The sequence below is a fragment of the Myxine glutinosa genome, chromosome 2, assembly GCF_964187855.1.
Source record: "Myxine glutinosa chromosome 2, kmMyxGlut1.1, whole genome shotgun sequence".
NCBI lineage: Eukaryota > Metazoa > Chordata > Myxini > Myxiniformes > Myxinidae > Myxine > Myxine glutinosa.
This window is the reverse complement of record NC_136262.1, coordinates 229,571,110-229,596,962: the sequence shown is the minus strand read 5'-3', so window position 1 is coordinate 229,596,962 and position 25,853 is coordinate 229,571,110. Positions and strand designations below refer to the sequence as shown.

Sequence of the window (25,853 nt, the reverse complement as noted above, 5' to 3'; positions counted from 1 at the left end):
CAGGCAGTGCACTGCCATCTCAGGTCATCCACAATTATTCCTCTCATCCTTCCATGGTTTGAAGCAGCAGTGCACTGCCATCTCAGGTCATCCACAATTATCCCTTTCATCCTTCCATGGTTTGAAGCAGGCACTGCCATCTCATGTCATCCACAATTATCCCTTTCATCTCTCCATGGTTTCAATCAGGCAGTGCACTGCCATCTCAGGTCATCCACAATTATCCCTCTCATCCTTCCATGGTTTCAATCAGGCAGTGCACTGCCATCTCAGGTCATCCACAATTATCCCTCTTATCCTTCCAAGGTTTCAATCAGGCAGTGCACTGCCATCCCAGGTCATCCACAATTATCCCTCTCATCCTTCCATGGTTTCAATCAGGCAGTGCATTGCCATCTCAGGTCATCCACAATTATCCCTCTCATCCTTCCAAGGTTTCAATCAGGCAGTGCACTGCCATCTCAGGTCATCCACAATTATCCCTCTCATCCTTCCATGGTTTCAATCAGGCAGTGCACTGCCATCTCAGGTCATCCACAATTATCCCTCTCATCCTTCCAAGGTTTCAATCAGGCAGTGCACTGCCATCCCAGGTCATCCACAATTATCCCTCTCATCCTTCCATGGTTTCAATCAGGCAGTGCATTGCCATCTCAGGTCATCCACAATTATCCCTTTCATCCTTCCATGGTTTCAATCAGGCAGTGCACTGCCATCTCAGCTCATCCACAATTATCCCTCTCATCCTTCCAAGGTTTCAATCAGGCAGTGCACTGCCATCTCAGGTCATCCACAATTATCCCTCTCATCCTTCCATGGTTTTAATCAGGCAGTGCACTGCCATCTCAGGTCATCCACAATTATCCCTCTCATCCTTCCAAGGTTTCAATCAGGCAGTGCACTGCCATCTCAGGTCATCCACAATTATCCCTCTCATCCTTCCAAGGTTTCAATCAGGCAGTGCACTGCCATCCCAGGTCATCCACAATTATCCCTCTCATCCTTCCATGGTTTCAATCAGGCAGTGCACTGCCATCTCAGGTCATCCACAATTATCCCTCTCATCCTTCCAAGGTTTCAATCAGGCAGTGCACTGCCATCCCAGGTCATCCACAATTATCCCTCTCATCCTTCCATGGTTTCAATCAGGCAGTGCACTGCCATCTCAGGTCATCCACAATTATCCCTTTCATCTCTCCATGGTTTGAAGCAGCAGTGCACTGCCATCTCAGGTCATCCACAATTATTCCTCTCATCCTTCCATGGTTTGAAGCAGCAGTGCACTGCCATCTCAGGTCATCCACAATTATCCCTTTCATCCTTCCATGGTTTGAAGCAGGCAGTGCACTGCCATCTTAGGTCATCCACAATTATCCCTCTCATCCTTCCAAGGTTTCAATCAGCTGTGCACTGCCATCTCATGTCATCCACAATTATCCCTTTCATCTCTCCATGGTTTGAAGCAGCGGTGCACTGCCATCTCAGGTCATCCACAATTATTCCTCTCATCCTTCCATGGTTTGAAACAGCAGTGCACTGCCATCTCAGGTCATCCACAATTATCCCTTTCATCCTTCCATGGTTTGAAGCAGGCAGTGCACTGCCATCTCAGGTCATCCACAATTATCCCTCTCATCCTCCCAAGGTTTCAATCAGGCAGTGCACTGCCATCTCAGGTCATCCACAATTATTCCTCTCATCCTTCCATGGTTTGAAGCAGCAGTGCACTGCCATCTCAGGTCATCCACAATTATCCCTTTCATCCTTCCATGGTTTGAAGCAGGCACTGCCATCTCATGTCATCCACAATTATCCCTTTCATCTCTCCATGGTTTCAATCAGGCAGTGCACTGCCATCTCAGGTCATCCACAATTATCCCTCTCATCCTTCCAAGGTTTCAATCAGGCAGTGCACTGCCATCCCAGGTCATCCACAATTATCCCTCTCATCCTTCCATGGTTTCAATCAGGCAGTGCACTGCCATCTCATGTCATCCACAATTATCCCTTTCATCTCTCCATGGTTTCAATCAGGCAGTGCACTGCCATCTCAGGTCATCCACAATTATCCCTCTCATCCTTCCATGGTTTCAATCAGGCAGTGCACTGCCATCTCAGGTCATCCACAATTATCCCTCTTATCCTTCCAAGGTTTCAATCAGGCAGTGCACTGCCATCCCAGGTCATCCACAATTATCCCTCTCATCCTTCCATGGTTTCAATCAGGCAGTGCATTGCCATCTCAGGTCATCCACAATTATCCCTCTCATCCTTCCAAGGTTTCAATCAGGCAGTGCACTGCCATCTCAGGTCATCCACAATTATCCCTCTCATCCTTCCATGGTTTCAATCAGGCAGTGCACTGCCATCTCAGGTCATCCACAATTATCCCTCTCATCCTTCCAAGGTTTCAATCAGGCAGTGCACTGCCATCCCAGGTCATCCACAATTATCCCTCTCATCCTTCCATGGTTTCAATCAGGCAGTGCATTGCCATCTCAGGTCATCCACAATTATCCCTTTCATCCTTCCATGGTTTCAATCAGGCAGTGCACTGCCATCTCAGCTCATCCACAATTATCCCTCTCATCCTTCCAAGGTTTCAATCAGGCAGTGCACTGCCATCTCAGGTCATCCACAATTATCCCTCTCATCCTTCCATGGTTTTAATCAGGCAGTGCACTGCCATCTCAGGTCATCCACAATTATCCCTCTCATCCTTCCAAGGTTTCAATCAGGCAGTGCACTGCCATCTCAGGTCATCCACAATTATCCCTCTCATCCTTCCAAGGTTTCAATCAGGCAGTGCACTGCCATCCCAGGTCATCCACAATTATCCCTCTCATCCTTCCATGGTTTCAATCAGGCAGTGCACTGCCATCTCAGGTCATCCACAATTATCCCTCTCATCCTTCCAAGGTTTCAATCAGGCAGTGCACTGCCATCCCAGGTCATCCACAATTATCCCTCTCATCCTTCCATGGTTTCAATCAGGCAGTGCACTGCCATCTCAGGTCATCCACAATTATCCCTTTCATCTCTCCATGGTTTGAAGCAGCAGTGCACTGCCATCTCAGGTCATCCACAATTATTCCTCTCATCCTTCCATGGTTTGAAGCAGCAGTGCACTGCCATCTCAGGTCATCCACAATTATCCCTTTCATCCTTCCATGGTTTGAAGCAGGCAGTGCACTGCCATCTTAGGTCATCCACAATTATCCCTCTCATCCTTCCAAGGTTTCAATCAGCTGTGCACTGCCATCTCATGTCATCCACAATTATCCCTTTCATCTCTCCATGGTTTGAAGCAGCGGTGCACTGCCATCTCAGGTCATCCACAATTATTCCTCTCATCCTTCCATGGTTTGAAACAGCAGTGCACTGCCATCTCAGGTCATCCACAATTATCCCTTTCATCCTTCCATGGTTTGAAGCAGGCAGTGCACTGCCATCTCAGGTCATCCACAATTATCCCTCTCATCCTCCCAAGGTTTCAATCAGGCAGTGCACTGCCATCTCAGGTCATCCACAATTATTCCTCTCATCCTTCCATGGTTTGAAGCAGCAGTGCACTGCCATCTCAGGTCATCCACAATTATCCCTTTCATCCTTCCATGGTTTGAAGCAGGCACTGCCATCTCATGTCATCCACAATTATCCCTTTCATCTCTCCATGGTTTCAATCAGGCAGTGCACTGCCATCTCAGGTCATCCACAATTATCCCTCTCATCCTTCCATGGTTTCAATCAGGCAGTGCACTGCCATCTCAGGTCATCCACAATTATCCCTCTCATCCTTCCATGGTTTTAATCAGGCAGTGCACTGCCATCTCAGGTCATCCACAATTATCCCTCTCATCCTTCCAAGGTTTCAATCAGGCAGTGCACTGCCATCTCAGGTCATCCACAATTATCCCTCTCATCCTTCCATGGTTTTAATCAGGCAGTGCACTGCCATCTCAGGTCATCCACAATTATCCCTCTCATCCTTCCAAGGTTTCAATCAGGCAGTGCACTGCCATCTCAGGTCATCCACAATTATTCCTCTCATCCTTCCAAGGTTTCACTCAGGCAGTGCACTGCCATCTCACGTCATCCACAATTATTCCTCTCATCCTTCCAAGGTTTCACTCTGGCAGTGCACTGCCATCTCACGTCATCCACAATTATTCCTCTCATCCTTCCATGGTTTGAAGCAGCGGTGCACTGCCATCTCAGGTCATCCACAATTATCCCTTTCAGCCTTCCAAGGTTTCACTCAGGCAGTGCACTGCCATCTCACGTCATCCACAATTATTCCTCTCATCCTTCCATGGTTTGAAGCAGCGGTGCACTGCCATCTTAGGTCATCCACAATTATCCCTCTCATCCTTCCAAGGTTTCACTCAGGCAGTGCACTGCCATCTCACGTCATCCACAATTATTCCTCTCATCCTTCCATGGTTTGAAGCAGCGGTGCACTGCCATCTCAGGTCATCCACAATTATTCCTCTCATCCTTCCATGGTTTCAAGCAGGAAGTGCACTGCCATCTCATGTCATCCACAATTATCCCTTTCATCTCTCCATGGTTTGAAGCAGCAGTGCACTGCCATCTCAGGTCATCCACAATTATTCCTCTCATCCTTCCATGGTTTGAAGCAGCAGTGCACTGCCATCTCAGGTCATCCACAATTATCCCTTTCATCCTTCCATGGTTTGAAGCAGGCAGTGCACTGCCATCTTAGGTCATCCACAATTATCCCTCTCATCCTTCCAAGGTTTCAATCAGCTGTGCACTGCCATCTCATGTCATCCACAATTATCCCTTTCATCTCTCCATGGTTTGAAGCAGCGGTGCACTGCCATCTCAGGTCATCCACAATTATTCCTCTCATCCTTCCATGGTTTGAAACAGCAGTGCACTGCCATCTCAGGTCATCCACAATTATCCCTTTCATCCTTCCATGGTTTGAAGCAGGCAGTGCACTGCCATCTCAGGTCATCCACAATTATCCCTCTCATCCTCCCAAGGTTTCAATCAGGCAGTGCACTGCCATCTCAGGTCATCCACAATTATTCCTCTCATCCTTCCATGGTTTGAAGCAGCAGTGCACTGCCATCTCAGGTCATCCACAATTATCCCTTTCATCCTTCCATGGTTTGAAGCAGGCACTGCCATCTCATGTCATCCACAATTATCCCTTTCATCTCTCCATGGTTTCAATCAGGCAGTGCATTGCCATCTCAGGTCATCCACAATTATCCCTCTCATCCTTCCAAGGTTTCAATCAGGCAGTGCACTGCCATCTCAGGTCATCCACAATTAGCCCTCTCATCCTTCCATGGTTTCAATCAGGCAGTGCACTGCCATCTCAGGTCATCCACAATTATCCCTCTCATCCTTCCAAGGTTTCAATCAGGCAGTGCACTGCCATCCCAGGTCATCCACAATTATCCCTCTCATCCTTCCATGGTTTCAATCAGGCAGTGCATTGCCATCTCAGGTCATCCACAATTATCCCTTTCATCCTTCCATGGTTTCAATCAGGCAGTGCACTGCCATCTCAGCTCATCCACAATTATCCCTTTCATCTCTCCATTGTTTGAAGCAGCGGTGCACTGCCATCTCAGATCATCCGCAATTATTCCTCTCATCCTTCCATGGTTTGAAGCAGCAGTGCACTGCCATCTCAGGTCATCCACAATTATCCCTTTCATCCTTCCAAAGGTTTCAAGCAGGCAGTGCACTGCCATCTCAGGTCATCCACAATTATTCCTCTCATCCTTCCATGGTTTGAAGCAGGAAGTGCACTGCCATCTCATGTCATCCACAATTACCCTTTCATCTCTCCATGGTTTGAATCAGCGGTGCACTGCCATCTTAGGTCATCCACAATTATTCCTCTCATCCTTCCATGGTTTGAAGCAGCAGTGCACTGCCATCTCAGGTCATCTACAATTAACCCTTTCTTACTTCCATGGTTTGAAGCAGGCAGTGCACTGCCATCTCAGGTCATCCACAATTATCCCTCTCATCCTTCCAAGGTTTCACTCAGGCAGTGCACTGCCATCTCACGTCATCCACAATTATTCCTCTCATCCTTCCAAGGTTTCACTCAGGCAGTGCACTGCCATCTCACGTCATCCACAATTATCCCTTTCATCTCTCCATGGTTTCAATCAGGCAGTGCACTGCCATCTCAGGTCATCCACAATTATCCCTTTCATCCTTCCAAGGTTTGAAGCAGCAGTGCACTGCCATCTCAGGTCATCCACAATTATCCCTCTCATCCTTCCAAGGTTTCACTCAGGCAGTGCACTGCCATCTCACGTCATCCACAATTATTCCTCTCATCCTTCCAAGGTTTCACTCAGGCAGTGCACTGCCATCTCACGTCATCCACAATTATTCCTCTCATCCTTCCAAGGTTTCACTCTGGCAGTGCACTGCCATCTCACGTCATCCACAATTATTCCTCTCATCCTTCCATGGTTTGAAGCAGCGGTGCACTGCCATCTCAGGTCATCCACAATTATCCCTTTCAGCCTTCCAAGGTTTCACTCAGGCAGTGCACTGCCATCTCACGTCATCCACAATTATTCCTCTCATCCTTCCATGGTTTGAAGCAGCGGTGCACTGCCATCTTAGGTCATCCACAATTATCCCTCTCATCCTTCCAAGGTTTCACTCAGGCAGTGCACTGCCATCTCACGTCATCCACAATTATTCCTCTCATCCTTCCATGGTTTGAAGCAGCGGTGCACTGCCATCTCAGGTCATCCACAATTATTCCTCTCATCCTTCCATGGTTTCAAGCAGGAAGTGCACTGCCATCTCATGTCATCCACAATTATCCCTTTCATCTCTCCATGGTTTGAAGCAGCAGTGCACTGCCATCTCAGGTCATCCACAATTATTCCTCTCATCCTTCCATGGTTTGAAGCAGCAGTGCACTGCCATCTCAGGTCATCCACAATTATCCCTTTCATCCTTCCATGGTTTGAAGCAGGCAGTGCACTGCCATCTTAGGTCATCCACAATTATCCCTCTCATCCTTCCAAGGTTTCAATCAGCTGTGCACTGCCATCTCATGTCATCCACAATTATCCCTTTCATCTCTCCATGGTTTGAAGCAGCGGTGCACTGCCATCTCAGGTCATCCACAATTATTCCTCTCATCCTTCCATGGTTTGAAACAGCAGTGCACTGCCATCTCAGGTCATCCACAATTATCCCTTTCATCCTTCCATGGTTTGAAGCAGGCAGTGCACTGCCATCTCAGGTCATCCACAATTATCCCTCTCATCCTCCCAAGGTTTCAATCAGGCAGTGCACTGCCATCTCAGGTCATCCACAATTATTCCTCTCATCCTTCCATGGTTTGAAGCAGCAGTGCACTGCCATCTCAGGTCATCCACAATTATCCCTTTCATCCTTCCATGGTTTGAAGCAGGCACTGCCATCTCATGTCATCCACAATTATCCCTTTCATCTCTCCATGGTTTCAATCAGGCAGTGCACTGCCATCTCAGGTCATCCACAATTATCCCTCTCATCCTTCCATGGTTTCAATCAGGCAGTGCACTGCCATCTCAGGTCATCCACAATTATCCCTCTTATCCTTCCAAGGTTTCAATCAGGCAGTGCACTGCCATCCCAGGTCATCCACAATTATCCCTCTCATCCTTCCATGGTTTCAATCAGGCAGTGCATTGCCATCTCAGGTCATCCACAATTATCCCTCTCATCCTTCCAAGGTTTCAATCAGGCAGTGCACTGCCATCTCAGGTCATCCACAATTATCCCTCTCATCCTTCCATGGTTTCAATCAGGCAGTGCACTGCCATCTCAGGTCATCCACAATTATCCCTCTCATCCTTCCAAGGTTTCAATCAGGCAGTGCACTGCCATCCCAGGTCATCCACAATTATCCCTCTCATCCTTCCATGGTTTCAATCAGGCAGTGCATTGCCATCTCAGGTCATCCACAATTATCCCTTTCATCCTTCCATGGTTTCAATCAGGCAGTGCACTGCCATCTCAGCTCATCCACAATTATCCCTCTCATCCTTCCAAGGTTTCAATCAGGCAGTGCACTGCCATCTCAGGTCATCCACAATTATCCCTCTCATCCTTCCATGGTTTTAATCAGGCAGTGCACTGCCATCTCAGGTCATCCACAATTATCCCTCTCATCCTTCCAAGGTTTCAATCAGGCAGTGCACTGCCATCTCAGGTCATCCACAATTATCCCTCTCATCCTTCCAAGGTTTCAATCAGGCAGTGCACTGCCATCCCAGGTCATCCACAATTATCCCTCTCATCCTTCCATGGTTTCAATCAGGCAGTGCACTGCCATCTCAGGTCATCCACAATTATCCCTCTCATCCTTCCAAGGTTTCAATCAGGCAGTGCACTGCCATCCCAGGTCATCCACAATTATCCCTCTCATCCTTCCATGGTTTCAATCAGGCAGTGCACTGCCATCTCAGGTCATCCACAATTATCCCTTTCATCTCTCCATGGTTTGAAGCAGCAGTGCACTGCCATCTCAGGTCATCCACAATTATTCCTCTCATCCTTCCATGGTTTGAAGCAGCAGTGCACTGCCATCTCAGGTCATCCACAATTATCCCTTTCATCCTTCCATGGTTTGAAGCAGGCAGTGCACTGCCATCTTAGGTCATCCACAATTATCCCTCTCATCCTTCCAAGGTTTCAATCAGCTGTGCACTGCCATCTCATGTCATCCACAATTATCCCTTTCATCTCTCCATGGTTTGAAGCAGCGGTGCACTGCCATCTCAGGTCATCCACAATTATTCCTCTCATCCTTCCATGGTTTGAAACAGCAGTGCACTGCCATCTCAGGTCATCCACAATTATCCCTTTCATCCTTCCATGGTTTGAAGCAGGCAGTGCACTGCCATCTCAGGTCATCCACAATTATCCCTCTCATCCTCCCAAGGTTTCAATCAGGCAGTGCACTGCCATCTCAGGTCATCCACAATTATTCCTCTCATCCTTCCATGGTTTGAAGCAGCAGTGCACTGCCATCTCAGGTCATCCACAATTATCCCTTTCATCCTTCCATGGTTTGAAGCAGGCACTGCCATCTCATGTCATCCACAATTATCCCTTTCATCTCTCCATGGTTTCAATCAGGCAGTGCACTGCCATCTCAGGTCATCCACAATTATCCCTCTCATCCTTCCATGGTTTCAATCAGGCAGTGCACTGCCATCCCAGGTCATCCACAATTATCCCTCTCATCCTTCCATGGTTTCAATCAGGCAGTGCATTGCCATCTCAGGTCATCCACAATTATCCCTCTCATCCTTCCAAGGTTTCAATCAGGCAGTGCACTGCCATCTCAGGTCATCCACAATTATCCCTCTCATCCTTCCATGGTTTCAATCAGGCAGTGCACTGCCATCTCAGGTCATCCACAATTATCCCTCTCATCCTTCCAAGGTTTCAATCAGGCAGTGCACTGCCATCCCAGGTCATCCACAATTATCCCTCTCATCCTTCCATGGTTTCAATCAGGCAGTGCACTGCCATCTCAGGTCATCCACAATTATCCCTCTCATCCTTCCATGGTTTTAATCAGGCAGTGCACTGCCATCTCAGGTCATCCACAATTATCCCTCTCATCCTTCCAAGGTTTCAATCAGGCAGTGCACTGCCATCTCAGGTCATCCACAATTATCCCTCTCATCCTTCCATGGTTTTAATCAGGCAGTGCACTGCCATCTCAGGTCATCCACAATTATCCCTCTCATCCTTCCAAGGTTTCAATCAGGCAGTGCACTGCCATCTCAGGTCATCCACAATTATCCCTCTCATCCTTCCAAGGTTTCAATCAGGCAGTGCACTGCCATCCCAGGTCATCCACAATTATCCCTCTCATCCTTCCATGGTTTCAATCAGGCAGTGCACTGCCATCTCAGGTCATCCACAATTATCCCTCTCATCCTTCCAAGGTTTCAATCAGGCAGTGCACTGCCATCCCAGGTCATCCACAATTATCCCTCTCATCCTTCCATGGTTTCAATCAGGCAGTGCACTGCCATCTCCGGTCATCCACAATTATCCCTTTCATCCTTCCATGGTTTTAATCAGGCAGTGCACTGCCATCTCAGGTCATCCACAATTATCCCTCTCATCCTTCCAAGGTTTCAATCAGGCAGTGCACTGCCATCTCAGGTCATCCACAATTATCCCTCTCATCCTTCCATGGTTTCAATCAGGCAGTGCACTGCCATCCCAGGTCATCCACAATTATCCCTCTCATCCTTCCATGGTTTCAATCAGGCAGTGCACTGCCATCTCAGGTCATCCACAATTATCCCTTTCATCCTTCCATGGTTTGAAGCAGGCAGTGCACTGCCATCTCAGGTCATCCACAATTATCCCTCTCATCCTTCCATGGTTTCAATCAGGCAGTGCACTGCCATCTCAGGTCATCCACAATTATCCCTCTCATCCTTCCAAGGTTTGAAGCAGGCAGTGCACTGCCATCTCAGGTCATCCACAATTATCCCTTTCATTCTTCCATGGTTTCAAGCAGTCGGTGCAATGCCTCATCCACAATTCTAATACGCACTCCTTATTACTCCAATTGACTCTTCCTTTCCCAACTCTCATATTTGCATGCAGCAGTGTTTCCCTCCTCTCACTTCTCATTTCCTGTTTGTTCATTCCCTTGCTTATTGTGTCCAAGAGTTGTTCAGCTCTCCTGTCAATTCCACTGATTACAGTATTTCCACTTCAAATCCATTCTGTTGGAGTATGCTAATCAATTATTATCTTTAGCCATATTTCTATTTTTGCACCATCACCGCAACTTCAGGTACATTACCACACCTTCAGCGAATATGTTTTGAATGTGCGATTTTAATTCATCTTGACATTTCTTTATAAACCCGTCGGCACAAACATAGCTGGTGTTGACGGTCCTTTTAATCAAACTAATATCCATTAAATACATTAACTAGAGGGTTCATAGAACACGGCACCCCGCCTAGTTACTTCATTTTCACTTCAATTTTAATTTTAATAAAATAATTACTTTAACGATCATTTTTTTAAAGTCCAAAAGTTGAGTGCTATTTAAGTCGTTCCAGAAGCAGTCCCAAAAACACCCAGATGCATCACACCATATAACATTTATTTAAGTGGATGTACTGCAAAACTGGAGGTTTTTGGAAGTATATAATAAAAAAAATAACCACCTTTAGAGGCCATTTTTCCCCGCAACGCGGGGGTTGGACTTTTTCGGGAACCGTGGTTGTTGTTGTTTTTCGGTCCCCTTTTTTGAAGCAATGTTTTACGGCCGGATGCCCTTCCTGACGCCAACCCTTTTTGCCGCCTTTAACGACAAACAGGGAATTACCAGTGAACTGGTACTCAATTAGCCGACCTCGGAAGGATGACAGGCTGAGTCAACCCCCCTGGCGTTAATTCAGCAGTCGACCGGGATTCAGGTTTTTGGAAGTATGATGAAGGCAATTTGTGTTCTACAGTGTTCAAATATATATGTTAATTTAAATAATGGCTTAGAGAGGTTTAAAGGTGTTAAAATTATCGGTTTTACTGCCATTTTACGCAGCGTCTATTACACCACCCTTTCTAACACGCTACATAATTACCCTGCGCTCACAAAGCGAAAAGCAGGGTTAGGCATTCAGGTGTGTATGTGTTGCGTACTTGCCTGCATTTTAAAAATTCATTTTCTCGGCAACCGGTGGTCTGATTGACCCGAAATTTTACGATAGGAGCGTCTCCACCTGTATCATTTTTTATTCATAATTATGACGTCGTGGGTCACATGGTACGGACGCCATTTTGGAAAAAATTTACACTTCTATATCTCCCAAACTGCTCAATGGAAAATATTGAAAAAAGGCTCATTGTCAAGTACTCCCCATGGGGAATAACATATGTTAATGATGATGTCATCCATCGGTGCCTTCATTATAACATCATAATTCGACAAGTACAACACTTGATCTGATCAGTATGAAAAACACATTTTCCTCTGCAACTGTTAGTCCGATGGACACGAAATTTGTAACATAGGAGCGCCTGTATAATTTTTTAATGATAATTTTGATGTCATAGGTCACGTAGTACAGACGCCATCTTGGAAAAATCAAAAAACGTAGCACTTCTATATCTCCGAAAACGCTCTATGGAATAAATTTAAATGTAGCTCATTGTAAAGAACTCCGCATGGGGAATAGGTGTTGCTAACGATGACGTCGTAATTTGACAGGGACAATGCTTAGTCTGATCAGTTTGAAATGTATTGAGTGTGATCTATGCAACAATTATATTAGCGAGTATAAACTTATGATGTCATCGCTTACATGGTCTGGCAGCCATATTGGATGAAAGATAAAAAACCTTCAAAAACAGAGAAGTTGTCTCGCATCAAGTTGACTGCGCATTCTATGAATACCATCGAGTTTCTTTTTTGTTATTTTTATTTGTGCCTGTTATTTATGTCCTTTATAACATCCTTGAAAACAGTAAGTTTCCTATTTGGAATGATTTTCAATAAATAAATAAAATTGTATTCAAGATCGAGACTCGTGTAAGAGCTAACATTAATCACAAAAAAAAACTGACATAAAACAAATGATAAATGGAGTGGGAGACAAGATGGGGAGAGAGGGAAGCACACAAGTACAACAGTAGAGAACAGGTACATCGGGAGATCTGTGGGAGGGAGAGGGCTTGGGGGGAGGAGGCATGGGAAGGGGGTGGGGGGGGGGTGGGAGAGGTATAAAACACATGGACACTGCTAGGACTTCCAGGAAAGAAGTTGGTATTTCAAAAAAGTGGATCTGGGGTGAATTAATGGGGGTAGAAAAGATCAAGGTTTTTGATGGGGGAAGAAGATACAGGAAGAGATGGTGGTGAACAGCTATTTTAAAGACCTGGAGGGAGGAGTGGGATTGAAGAGAGTGAGGGAGTTTGTTCCAGAGGCGGCACTAGAGAGAAATTAAAGAGTGAAGGTGAGCAGAGAGTCCTGATTTTGGCAGTTTCACCAGAAGAGGGTTGCTGGCAGATCTTGTGCAACCTGTAGGAATATTTGGGGGACCGAGCACAGATAGAGCTGGCGGAGCTAGGCCGGATAGGAGTCGGTCCTTGTATGTGGTGAGGAGCTCAGGTGTGCCAAGAAATGACTTCGCATGACGGAGGATGCACAGTCGGTGACTGGCTTTGGAGGCCAGCTTGGAAATGTGGTTTTCCCAGGAAAGATCATGGCAGATAGTGAGACCCAAAAGCTTGAGTGACAGAACATATTGGAGAGGACTGTTCAGAAAGTAGATGGGAGGGTTGTCCAGTCAGTCTTTTTGGAGAGACATCGTAAGAGTGTGAGATTTGTCAGGATTGAAAGACATGTTCCACTTGTTTGACCAGTTTGGGGCGAGACAACAGCACACGTGGGTGCAGTCAGTCTCTAAGAGAGAAGGAAATAATAATAATATATTTATTATTATTATTATTTAAAACGTTAGACAAAGGGTAGATGTTCGGGGAAGTTAGGGGGAGAAGAGAAAATCTAAGATACAAGCAATACAGCAAAGGAAAGAACTTATGTTCACAAAACACCGACGGGGGTTGGGAAGCCTCAAGTTACCAGGCCGTGCACATGGTGCAAACAGAAAACGATTAATTATACACAGGTTTGCACGAATTACAAACCAAAACCTAACCAGAAACACACAATAAAATAATGAGTGGAAATTTGACAAAGACACAATAATAATAATAATAATGCATTTATTTTATATAGCGCTTTTCAGGAAGCCCAAAGACGCTTTGACAGAGTGCAAAACATAATGCATAGCAAAACATAAAGACAATTGCAAAAAAAGAAGAATCAATAGGGAAATATTCAAAGCACAAAGGAGGGAGAAGGAGAGGAGATAGTCAGGGGTTAGATGCTGTGGGTTAAATGTTGAATGCAGTGTTGAACAGGTGGGTCTTGAGTGATGTTTTGAATGTGGTGAGTGAGGAGGAGTCTCTGATGGTGTGAGGTAGCGAGTTCCAGAGGGTGGGAGCAGCGATGGAGAAGGCCCTGTCCCCCCAGGATCTAAATTTGGTCCGGATGGGGGGGGTCAGGAGGTTGGTACCAGCAGAGCGGAGGTTGCGGGTGGGAGTGTGTCTGGAGAGGAGGTCAGCCAGGTAGGATGGGGCCAGGTTATGGAGGGCTTTGTAGGTCAAGAGGAGGATTTTGTACTGGATTCTCTGGGAGATGGGGAGCCAGTGAAGCTTGTAAAGGACGGGGGTGATGTGGTCACGGGTCCGGGAATGGGTGAGTAGACGGGCAGCGGAGTTCTGAATGTATTGGAGTTTATTGGTGATTGTTGAGGGTGAACCATAAAGGAGGCTATTGCAGTAGTCCAGACGGGAAGTGATGAAGGCGTGGATGAGGGTTTCTGCAGCCACGGAGGAGAGGGATGGACGGAGACGGGCGATGTTTTTCAGGTGAAAGAAGGCTGTCTTTGTGATCTGTTTAGTGTATTTGTCGAAGGAGAGGGTTTGGTCAAAGATGATGCCAAGATTCCGGATGTGAGGGGAGGTGGATACTGGGAAACCGTCGATGTTGAGGGCAAAGTTATGGGTGGACTTGGTGAGCGTTTTTGGGCCAATGATGATTATTTCAGATTTATCACAGTTAAGTTTGAGGAAGTTGATTTGAAGCCAGGATTTTATTTCAGTGATGCAGTTTGTCAGGATAGAGTGGGTGGCGGTGGAGATGGACTTGGTGGAGATGAAAAGCTGGATGTCATCGGCGAAGCAGTGGAATTGGAGACCATGACGGCGGATTAAGTGACCGAGGGGGGACAGGTAAAGGATGAAGAGGAGGGGGCCAAGAACTGAACCTTGGGGGACACCTTGGGGGAGGGGAGCAGTGGGGGATTTGCAGTTATTGATGGAGATGAACTGACGTCTGTCAGAGAGGTATGATTTAATCCAAGAGAGGGCAGTGCCGGTAATGTTAAAGGTGGTTTCAAGTCGGGTGAGGAGGATGGTGTGGTCGATGGTGTCAAAGGCGGCGCTGAGGTCGAGGAGGATGAGAATGTTGAGGTTGCCAGCGTCAGAGGAGAGGAGAAGGTCGTTGGTGATTTTGAGGAGAGCAGTTTCAGTACTGTGGTTGGAGTGGAATCCGGATTGGAATGTTTCATACAGGTTATTGGCAGAGAGGTGATGTTTGAGTTGAGTGGCTACAGCGCGTTCCAAAACCTTTGACAGAAAGGGTAGGTTGGAGATGGGTCTGAAGTTATTTAGGGTGTCAGGGTTTAGTCCAGGTTTTTTAAAAATATGGGAAAATGGGAAAATGGGAAAATACTTAAACTTTGATGCCGTGGAGAGATTGAAGTCGCTTCCTCGCTCGATTCATGTTCAAAATATGACATTCAATTTAAATAAGTTGTTCTTCGATCACAAATTGACCATCAAAAAAAAAAAAAAAACACCTTTAGAGGCCATTTTCTTTTCCCCGCAAGCGGGGGTTGGCCTTTTTCGGGGACCGTGGTTGTTGTTGTTTTTCGGTCCCCTTTTTTGAAGCAATGTTTTACGGCCAGATGCCCTTCCTGCCGCCACCCTTTTTGTCGCCTTTTTACGACAAGCAGGGAAGATGACCATCGTAAACTGATAAGTCAGACAGACGGACATGAAGCAATTGCTTAGCCCCATTTTTGGCTTCATGTATGTGATGTAATAATGGAATATTTATTGAAAAATCAGGTCAGTTAGTTATTTTGTCGGACAACAAAGATGTAATCTATAATTATTTCTGGTTTATCTTCCAATATCTAATAACAAGGTACATATGGATCCCTTTTCTGATAAACAAGCTATTACTATTTATTTTTCTCATCATCTTGTATGACTAATCAGTGTGAAATCTTGTGATACTTGGTAGGATCATATTGTGCGTGAGGAAGTCAAGAGTTTGACACCTCGGCAGTGTGAGGTCATGGAGATTGTGTTGGACACCGTAAAGGTGAGTCAAAAAAGGTGCTCCATTGATGAAATGGTCGTCCGGATCGTGAGGTTTGAGTTCCGATAACTTGCATTTCAAACACCATTCATTTTGGTGGAGGATTATACTGATTTGATATTTGAGAATTCCAGACATTTGCAGCTGCCTTTGCACAATCGTGTTCAGATGAGTGCATAATTATGTGTGTTATCTTGTTAAACTTTCAGGAGAAATCAATAATAATTCAAGTATGCCCACTTTTAGTCGAGCATCGGTGCTGCCATAGCAGTTTCTGGGAAAATGGTTATGATTGGTGGTTTGCTCATGCTGGACGGTTTTTCGTTGCCCCCCCCCCCCCCCCCCTAGCAGTCACGTAGAGTAGTAATTTATAATTTTCGTTCAGGGCACCAGTAACAATGGGTCCACTGTTCACGAAAGGCAACATAAGATCTTTAACGTCCACTAGCTACCAGTGCTGGCAGATGGGTCTGCAGGCCTAACGTCAATCAGATAGATGGAATACCAAGCGATGCATAATGCGAAACACCAGGAGTAGCTGCGTCAAGATTCAAACCCAAGATAGACAAATGAAATGCGAGTGTGCATACCTCTAACGAATTCTGTCAACCCCTTCAGGAGGAAAAACAAAATCCAAATCATAGCGAAAGGTTGTTCATGTATTTAACATCCATAATCAATTAGCACTGAAATTTCACTAAAGTATTTTAACAAAAATTGAACTGAGGCCGAATATGTGCATCACAAAAGCAGGTGGAATTGGAATTATTTTATTAGATGCAACAAAGCGTAGATTTATTATGAGCATGAGCAAGATCTGCCACCATGGTGTCATAAATTCAGGTTTGGTGTTGCCATTTTTAATGCACATATTGTTTTGTTATTGTTATTTTTTCAGCATGCGTAATAGATGTGCAGATGTAATCTGTGGCACCAATATAAGAAGTCAACAAAATGTTTCTCAACAGAGACACGCCACCACCAGCCAGAATTGGTTTGCACATGGAGTTAGTGGGGTTTTGTTCAGGAAGTAAGTGTGCAGTGAGTGGAGTGCTTCGTACTGTGGCATGGATTGAGCCTCTAGTATGTTTGTTATACAGCATTTGCTGTACTCACTGTCGTTGCTTTATGTAGCTTACTTTGACTGGAAGAGCATGGGTGTTAATTTATTGGAAATCCTAGCCACCTGGGGTAATTGATTTGGTGAGAGCTGATTGGTTATTCCCTCCAGTTACGGGTGAGAGACATGATTGGGCCTTGGTATATATATATATATATATAGTAGTGGATTTTTAAGGGTGAAAATGAGAGTGTAGGAATGTTGTTCTTCTGCCTGTAATGTAGATTGATTGACTTTGATAACATGTCTGAAATACCGATACCATACTTTCCAAAAGTAATGGTGCAGTAGTACAATATCACACATTACTCACTCCTTATGGGCTTTTGACCATTGTGCCTCCAGCAAACTAGAAATATAAAAACTGTCAGTTCAGATAAAACGGAGTAACAAACATAATGAGGAGCCGTCATCAATACATTATATGCACAGGGAGAAAAGGAGCGAATTGAGAATGATAAATTTGAAGAAAAGAATGGAAGGTGGGAATATTTGGAAGAGCATTCAGTGTATGGTGGTGTACTAAGAGGATGGGAAGAAAAGGAAAAGATCATTGGAATAAGATGTGAGTAATGCGAATAAAAATAAACGGAATGTATTGGGCGAACAATTGGGAGGGAAGTGTAAAAATCGGTCACATATGTGTAGGTATGATATGGATGGTCGCTAAACCTCCATGTATTATGTACTACCCCCATCTTGTTGGGTTTTTGCTTCCGTATTACAGCAATATTTCCATGCGGGGGGAAGTGGCCTGAAGAAAACATTCCTGGAGAAGAGTCCAGAGCAGCAGTCTCTGAAACATGCCCTCTCGCTGTACACACAGCCAACAGACACACTCATCAAGAGCTTCATGCAAACACAGACTTCACAGGGTACGGAAAGACTCCGCAGCGGCCGTGATGTTTCCAATGTGCAATTTCCACATTTTTACACTCTTATTATTTTACAAACATGCAAAGGATAACAAAGTCAATAGTGTAGATCGACTGAGACCGTCATGCATAAAGTTCACCTCCTTGCTAACTTATTCATGGATCTGCACACGTGGCTTTGTCTTCATCATGACATACCATTTGAATGTTAAGCTGACATTGCCGTTTGCATTTACTTGGTATTGGTCATTAAAGTTATCCTCTTTTTTTTTTTTTTCTTCCTCTTCTTTCCCATCTGGTCAAAGCTTTCAAGTTCCGAACTTGATTTAATCTTCATTTCCTCAGTAGACCCAAGAGGCTCAATACGAGATGACCCCAATTAGCATTTTCTAATTTTCTGGTTTTTTTTTTTTTTTTTTTTTTGGTTCTGGTTGGCATGTTTTGTGTTCCCATTTGAACATTGGCCCCTGTTGCTGGGATATTAGGTTGAAAATCAATACAACTATGCTGATTGTAGTTCATATAAAGTAATATAATGGTGTGCTTGTTAACTCAACTGGACTACTGTCCAGTTGAGTTGATCACATACTGAACCCTCCGGCGTCCGTTGTCTGTCGTCGTCGTCGTCGTCTGTCGTCTGTGTCCGTTAACTTTTCGACGTTAACACTCCAGCGTCCACAAATATTAACCGATTCTGATCAAACTTGACATACAGCATCCTTACCCCAAGGACCAGGTTGGTATTACATTTCAGCCCTATACGTTGAAAAATGGCGGACTTAGGCGACCATTTTGTTTTTGGTCATGAAAACGACGTTAACACTCTAGCGTCCACAAATATTAACAGATTTTGATCAAACTTAGAATGTTTAACCCGTACCACACAAGGTAGGTTGCTATTGCATTCCAACCCGATCCATCACAAAATGGCCGCCATAGGTCGCCATATTGTTTTCAGCTCCGAAACGACATTAAGACTGGTAACATTTTTCTCAATGATTAGCATGTATATGAAATGTCCATATACATTTTCCCTATAACTTTCATGACAAGGATTCCCCGCAATTTCTTCTGACGTCACTTAAATATGCACTTGCGACATTTTGTGGGCATGTTCACTGGGACAAGATGTGGGGGTGGGTGACTTTGAAAGCGAATTACACCCGTTTCCTTTTATCTACACAACTATATTTCTGCAACATTGTTTCAAAGTGTAACATTGTGTCAATTGTAAAACAAGGACAAGTATAAGGATACAAGGACCTTAAAATTCTTACACAAGGTTGTTGGCTTTTCATTTAAGTCAAATCTAGTGCAGATAACTGACCTACTTTAAAGTTGTCCAGTCAGTTCAGTTGAGTTCTGCTTACCTGGAAGCTCTAGTTAATCACATATAATATGTACAACCTCCTTGAGGATCTTGAGATGGTTAAACATTTTATAACAAGCAAATTTCAATATTTCTGTTTCCTGGTTTGTCAGAATGAGGCAAAAGGTAATACCTTACAATCTCCAAACTTTCTACACATTCACAGATTCTGGCATCTGCACACTTCACATGCATTTAATGGATCCTGATGGAACGAGACATGGACATTAGTCCGAGACGTGCCAAAAAAGGCACCACGAGGGATTTCTAAGATATTTCCTTAGCAATTACATATGCCCATTTATTAAAGATTAAATACCATGTGAGCAGGTCTTGGAATATTGTCAGCATCTCCATCATAGAACATTTGAACTTGCCACCATCTGTGCTTGCCATTAACTTCAGGTTTATTTTTTGTTCTAGCATATGAGACTCATCACTTCACTGATGGGAATACAATTATTTGCGTCTCTTCTTTTTCTTTCGGCTTCTCCCATTTTTACTTGGGGTCGACACAATGCTGGTTGATCACCCTCTCCATCTCCTCCTGTCAATCACCCATTCTTCCTACAATCCCACAACTTCCAACTCTCTTGCCACCTCATCCATCCACCTGCTTTTCTTCTTCTTCTGCTTCTTCTTCTTCTTCTTCTGCTTCTTCTTCTTCTTCTTCTTCTTATCGGCAGTCCCGTCTGCATCACTTGCCTCACCACATACTCTCTTTCTCCTCATCAGAAGACCAAACCTGACCAAACCGATTCAATGTCTCCTCGGCTACTTTCTCCAATGCTTCCACAATCCTCGCTGACCCCTGATATACTCGTTACTAATATTGCCCTTTCTTGTCACTCCACACATGCATCTCAGCATCCGCATCTCATTTACATCCAGTTTCTGTTCCTCCTTCTTTGATGTCGCCAATTTTCAACACTATATAACAATGCTGGTATCAGAACTGTCAGATTTTAAATTCTTCCTTTCAGTTTCAGTAGTCCTTTCTATCATGCAACTTTCCACTGCACTTCCTCCAGTTATTCCAACCAGAACTAATCTGTTGCTTAATTTCCATTTTTATCTTCGTAATTGACATATGTGGGAAAATTACAAACCCAGACAAACTTGTTGTTTTATGCATCTCACAAAACAAACGTTGCTAATTAGCATTCTAGGCGAATATATAGATTAACGTCACATTATTATTTATTATTATTATTATTATTACGAAAGTGGTACTACTGTATTAAGAAAGCTGGGATTAATTAGTCCGAAGCGGCCTGGAGGTGAGGCATGAAGCCTAAGGCCCATACGTACTGTGTCGTTGGAAGAGCCATAACGCATATGCTTTCGATATTTGATGGTCATTTTAACAATCGGTTTGTTTGTGTTTCACACTGAATGAAAAGCGTAAAGGTAGAGCATGGTGATTGTGATGTATGACAGGTTCGACCACTTCGACGACGTATTCGGCCTGTACAGCATATAAATTAAAATGGCGGTTGGTGGAGTCAGCCATCATACACCGTCGCATGCCATTACGACATCATAGACGTAATGATGTTGCGTGATGGACAGACAGACGGACGAAAAACTTCCGCTAATTTAACATATGGATTAGCACATTCATGGAACACGGCTTCAGTTGCAACACGGCTTTCCTTTTTAATTTTTCCCAATATGTAATCATTTTTATCTTGCTGATGAAATCATTAAGGTTTGAACAGTACTGTTCAGTAATGGTGGCAATATAATTGCCATTAGGCTGAACAGTTTATGTTTTGTATCCACTGATAGGCCGGAACTGGATTCGGGCCTGAATCAAAATCGAATCGGCTTGATCTTGTCACCAAACCAACTCATTCACATAGTTTTGTCATAATTCGTTCATAACTGGATTGCTTTTGGCCCTATCTCTCAATGATGACGAATCACTTGAAAAAATAGAAAAAGTCTCGTATCCAGATCCGGATCTTCACCAAAATCGAATCCTTTCTCCCCTGTCACAAACCCAACCTGTCCACCAACTTTCGGCCAAATGTATCCAAAACATTTCAAGATATTCTGCTCACAGAAAGACAGACAGAAGTGAAAACATATCCTCCGTCCACCTCCAGTAGTGGAGGTAATAATAATAATAATCATATTAATAATAATGGTTGCCCACACACTTGCAGAGTATATCGGGGAGTACTGCACGTGAAACGCCAAGAAACGTTTTAAAGCTATAACCAATCCCAGACAGATCACCAGTACTCCTCCGCAGGATACTCCAATGAATGTTCAGGAATTTGTAACTTGGCCATGGTTCCGGTGACAACTCGCCTACGTTTCAGGATATATACGGTGGGATATTTAATGTCCACCCAATAATGCCAGCAGATTGGTCCCCCTGGCTTAACATCGATCTGAGGAACGGCACACACATTGATGGATCTCCCTGCCTGTGAAACACCAGGATGACCATTTATAGCTGGGTCGGGATTCAGATCCAGGCTACACAGCTAAGAGGCGAGTGTGCGTACCTCGAAGCCATCCTGCCAGCCTTGCTTTGAATATAAATTTGTGAAAACAAATTCTGCTTCAATTGTTCTTGTACTCGTCATTGATCATTGTAATTGACTCTAAGTCCAGTAGGAACAGGAGGAAATTTAAAAGTAAGTTATGAGTGGAGAAAAGGTGGGAAGAGGTCAAATGTGTGGCATATCGCTTGAGTCGATAAAAACATAAGATTCTAAGAATTTTGAGTACAATATTATTGATACGGTGCCTGAGTTGCGGACTGTTGACTGATTAGTAGCACTGCCTTTTAAGGCCATTTTTCCCCGCAGAGTGGTGGCTGGCCTTTTTCGGGCACCGTGGTCCCCTTTTTGAAGCAATGTTTTATGGCCGGATGCCCTTCCTGCCACCAACCCTGTTAGTCAACTCTTGCGACACGCAGGCAATTACCAGTGAGCTGGTACTCAAGTTGCCGACATCAGAAGGATGACAGGCTGAGTCAACCCCCCTGGTATTAATTCAGTGATCAACCGGGATTCGAACCCAGGATCCTAGGATCCCAAGCCGGCACCCTAACCGCTAAGCTAACACCAGGCTGTTGACTGATTAGTAGCTGGCTTGTATTACAGAATTATCAAAAATTCAAGTCATGCAACAACCATTAACCCAGGTTAATGTTTTTGCCAACCGGGATTCGAACCCAGGATCCTAGGATCCCAAGCCGGCACCCTAACCGCTAAGCTAACACCAGGCTGTTGACTGATTAGTAGCTGGCTTGTATTACAGAATTATCAAAAATTCAAGTCATGCAACAACCATTAACCCAGGTTAATGTTTTTGCACCATCTCCCATTTATCTGTCTGTCCTCGTGCCCCTAAAGTCTAAAACGTAATGTGAATTTAACCATTCGAGCAACTCTCAAATAAGCTTTTTTCTTGTGAAATAAGAGAAGAAACGTTTGTAAATTATTTCATGATTCCAGCAGAGGCTAAGGATATACTTTGTTACAAACAGTTATGTCCTCATTGTGCAGGATGGAACAAAGTGCTGCATGAGATCATTTATGAGAACAATTATTATTTAGTTGGTTACCAATGCTGTGCTTGGTAAAAGGAAGCCTCTTTTGAATACTAGTGTACCCAATTAGCATATTCGACCATAAAGTGTGGCTTTCACGCCCTCTCTGGAATTGCTACTCATGTGCAGAAATGCGTAATAAGTTTAAATGTTTTTCTTACACTAAATTCCAAATACCCAACAGCAGGATGTTGCTATACCATGTGATCATGTTATGTTTGTGTCCCCCGACATGTGTGCCTCACGTGTGTAGGATACACAGTTGTCAAATTGCATAAGTGCATTTAGCACGTACAGTGCCTTTCAGAAAGTATTCACACCCCTTGACCTTTTTCACATTTTGTGTTACAGCCTGAATTTAAAATGGATTAAATTGAGATTATTTTTTTTGTAACTGATCTGCGCACAATACCCCATAATGTCAAAGTAATGTCAAAATAATTTAAATTGAAAATCTGAAATGTCTTGAGTCAATAAGTATTCCACCCCTTTACTATGACACTCCAAATTGAGCTCAGGTGCATCCAATTTCCTATCATCATCCTTGAGATTACTCTACAACTTTATTGGAGTCCATCTGTGGCCAATCTAATTGATTTAACATGATTTAGAAAGAAACACACCTTTCAATACAAGGTCCCCCAGTTGATTGTGCATGTCAGAGCAGAAACTCTACCATGAAGTCCAATGAACTGTCCGTAGAACTCCGAGATAGAATTGTGAGGAGGCATAGATCTGGGTTAGCGTATGAAATAATTTCTAGACTGTTGAAAGTTACCAAGAGCACAGTGAGCTCCGTCATTAGGAAATGCAAAGAATATGAAACTACCCAGACTCTTCCTTGAGTTGGCTGTCCGACTAAACTGAACAACCAGGCAAGAAGGACTTTTGACAGGGAGGTGACAAAGAACCCAATGACCACTCTAACACAACTACATAATTCCTTGGCTGATATGGGAGAACCTGCTGGAAGGACAACAGTCTCTGCAGCACTTCACAAATGTAGGCTTTATGGGAGATTGCCAAACAGAAGCCACTTCTGAGAAAAAGGCACATCACAGTACTTCTGGAGGTTGCAAAATAGACGGGTCAATATACAACCAGAACAGCCGTACCCCAAAAAAATTGCAAATTTTAGTTTTATTGCATTTCCTTATATTTTAAGACTTACTTAGGAACATATCAAAAGTTGGACAGAAATGGACCATGGGAAAGTAAAAATTTTTGACATGATAAAAATGTCACAAAACCATGCACGATTCACTACGTCGAAAACGTCTTTGGTTTTTTATTTTTGTTTCTTTTTGTTTATATAAATTAATTTGTTCCACTGAGACCAGCTGCAAAGGCAACATTTTATAACACTTGTTTCGTGTCTTTAACAATGTTTACATCTGCTACCTGACACATGTCTTTAACAATATGACCTCCCAGCATGTAGGCTAATGACCTAATTCCTCACTGGTAGTTGTGCAGCTTGACTGAGTAACAACTCCACATGAATGAGTTAATTACACCTAATTAGGACTCAATTGGACAACGTTGTATGGTAAACATTGGAGATACAATACAATACAACCAAGGAGATACAGTACAATACAACCAAGGCCAAGGCAGTAGCAAAAAGACAGGTAGGCCTATGCATACAATTGCCCCATATATTCTACATGTATTTTGTACTCCTACAACTGTAGTGTATGATGGTATTTATTTTCCAGGTTCTAGAGTTGTGGGGATGCATATTTATTTAATAGGAATGGGACCAGTTGATTGGGGGAAGGGGGGGGGGGGGTCTATCAGTATGTTTTTCTTCTGGACTATACATATCTTTTCCTGGTGCACCTTGTGACTAAGCAACAGAGCCTTGTCAACTCTTGATTACCTGAGCAAACTTGCATCAAAACACAACATGCCAGCAATCATCACATTTGACCAACCGCTGTTTTGGAAGGCCTCTGAGATAGTGAATGCTCTTCCTGCTGATAACCCAATCCATAATGCAGTGCTACTGCTTGGGAGCTTCCACACATTAATGAATTTGTTGGGTGCCATTGGAAGTTTGATGGATGGAAGTGGACTGAAAGAGATCCTGGAAACAGTGTATGGTCAAAATGCTGTTGTGCACATGCTGAGTGGGAAGGCGGTGCAACGTGCTTTTCGTGGCCATTTGCTTGTGGATCAGTGTCTTACACGTCAGGTTGTTGGCAAGATTGTGGAAGTTGACCCTGGGTTTCAAGAACAAGTGGCAGAACTGGAGCGACTGTACATTTCCCTGGAGACTGTCGAAAGTGACACTATAGAGTCTGTGTTGCAATCAGAGTGCATTCATTTCATTGACAATAGATTGAATCAGGAAAGGAATAAACTTGCAAAGGACTCGAAAACCAGTGCACTTTGGATCAACTACCAGCGTATGTTGGGAATTGCAAGGGCACTTGTGGCAGCTGATCGGACGGGGTCCTGGGAGATGCATCTCCAAGCCATATCAGCTTGCTTGCCGATATTTGCAGCTGCTGGCCATCCCAATTACCTGAAGTCAGCTCGACTCTATCTCGAGAAGATGCTTGCGTTAGAGGATGACAACCCTGAGGTTCATCAGAAGTTCCAATCTGGTTATCATGTAATCCGGCGCAGTGACCAATACTGGGCTGGCCTAGGCTCTGATCTTGTGATAGAACAGACATTAATGCGCTCACTGAAAAGCCAAGGGGGGCTGACTCGAGGAAGTGGGATGTCAGAGCACCAGAGAGCAGTTTGGACTCTGTCTTCAACCATATCGTCCTCCTACAACCTTGCTATGCAAGAACTGACCTCGAGTAGCTACTCAACAAGTGAACAACATAAGGAGTTGACAACATCCAGGGTGAGTCGAGATGAAGCTGATCGTGGCAAAGTTGCCGAAAAACTGGACA

General features: G+C 44.3%; 1 protein-coding gene across 1 annotated transcript in view; it reads left to right on the top strand.

The window, feature by feature from the left end:
* Positions 1-25,853, top strand: part of LOC137422153 (protein unc-13 homolog B) — a 745,568-nt gene that overhangs the window by 709,269 nt on the left and 10,446 nt on the right. The window contains exons 31-32 of the mRNA XM_068108912.2: positions 15,929-16,009; positions 17,854-18,001. Coding sequence (XP_067965013.2) covers positions 15,929-16,009; positions 17,854-18,001 — 229 coding nt within the window. The remainder of the gene's footprint in view (positions 1-15,928; positions 16,010-17,853; positions 18,002-25,853) is intronic.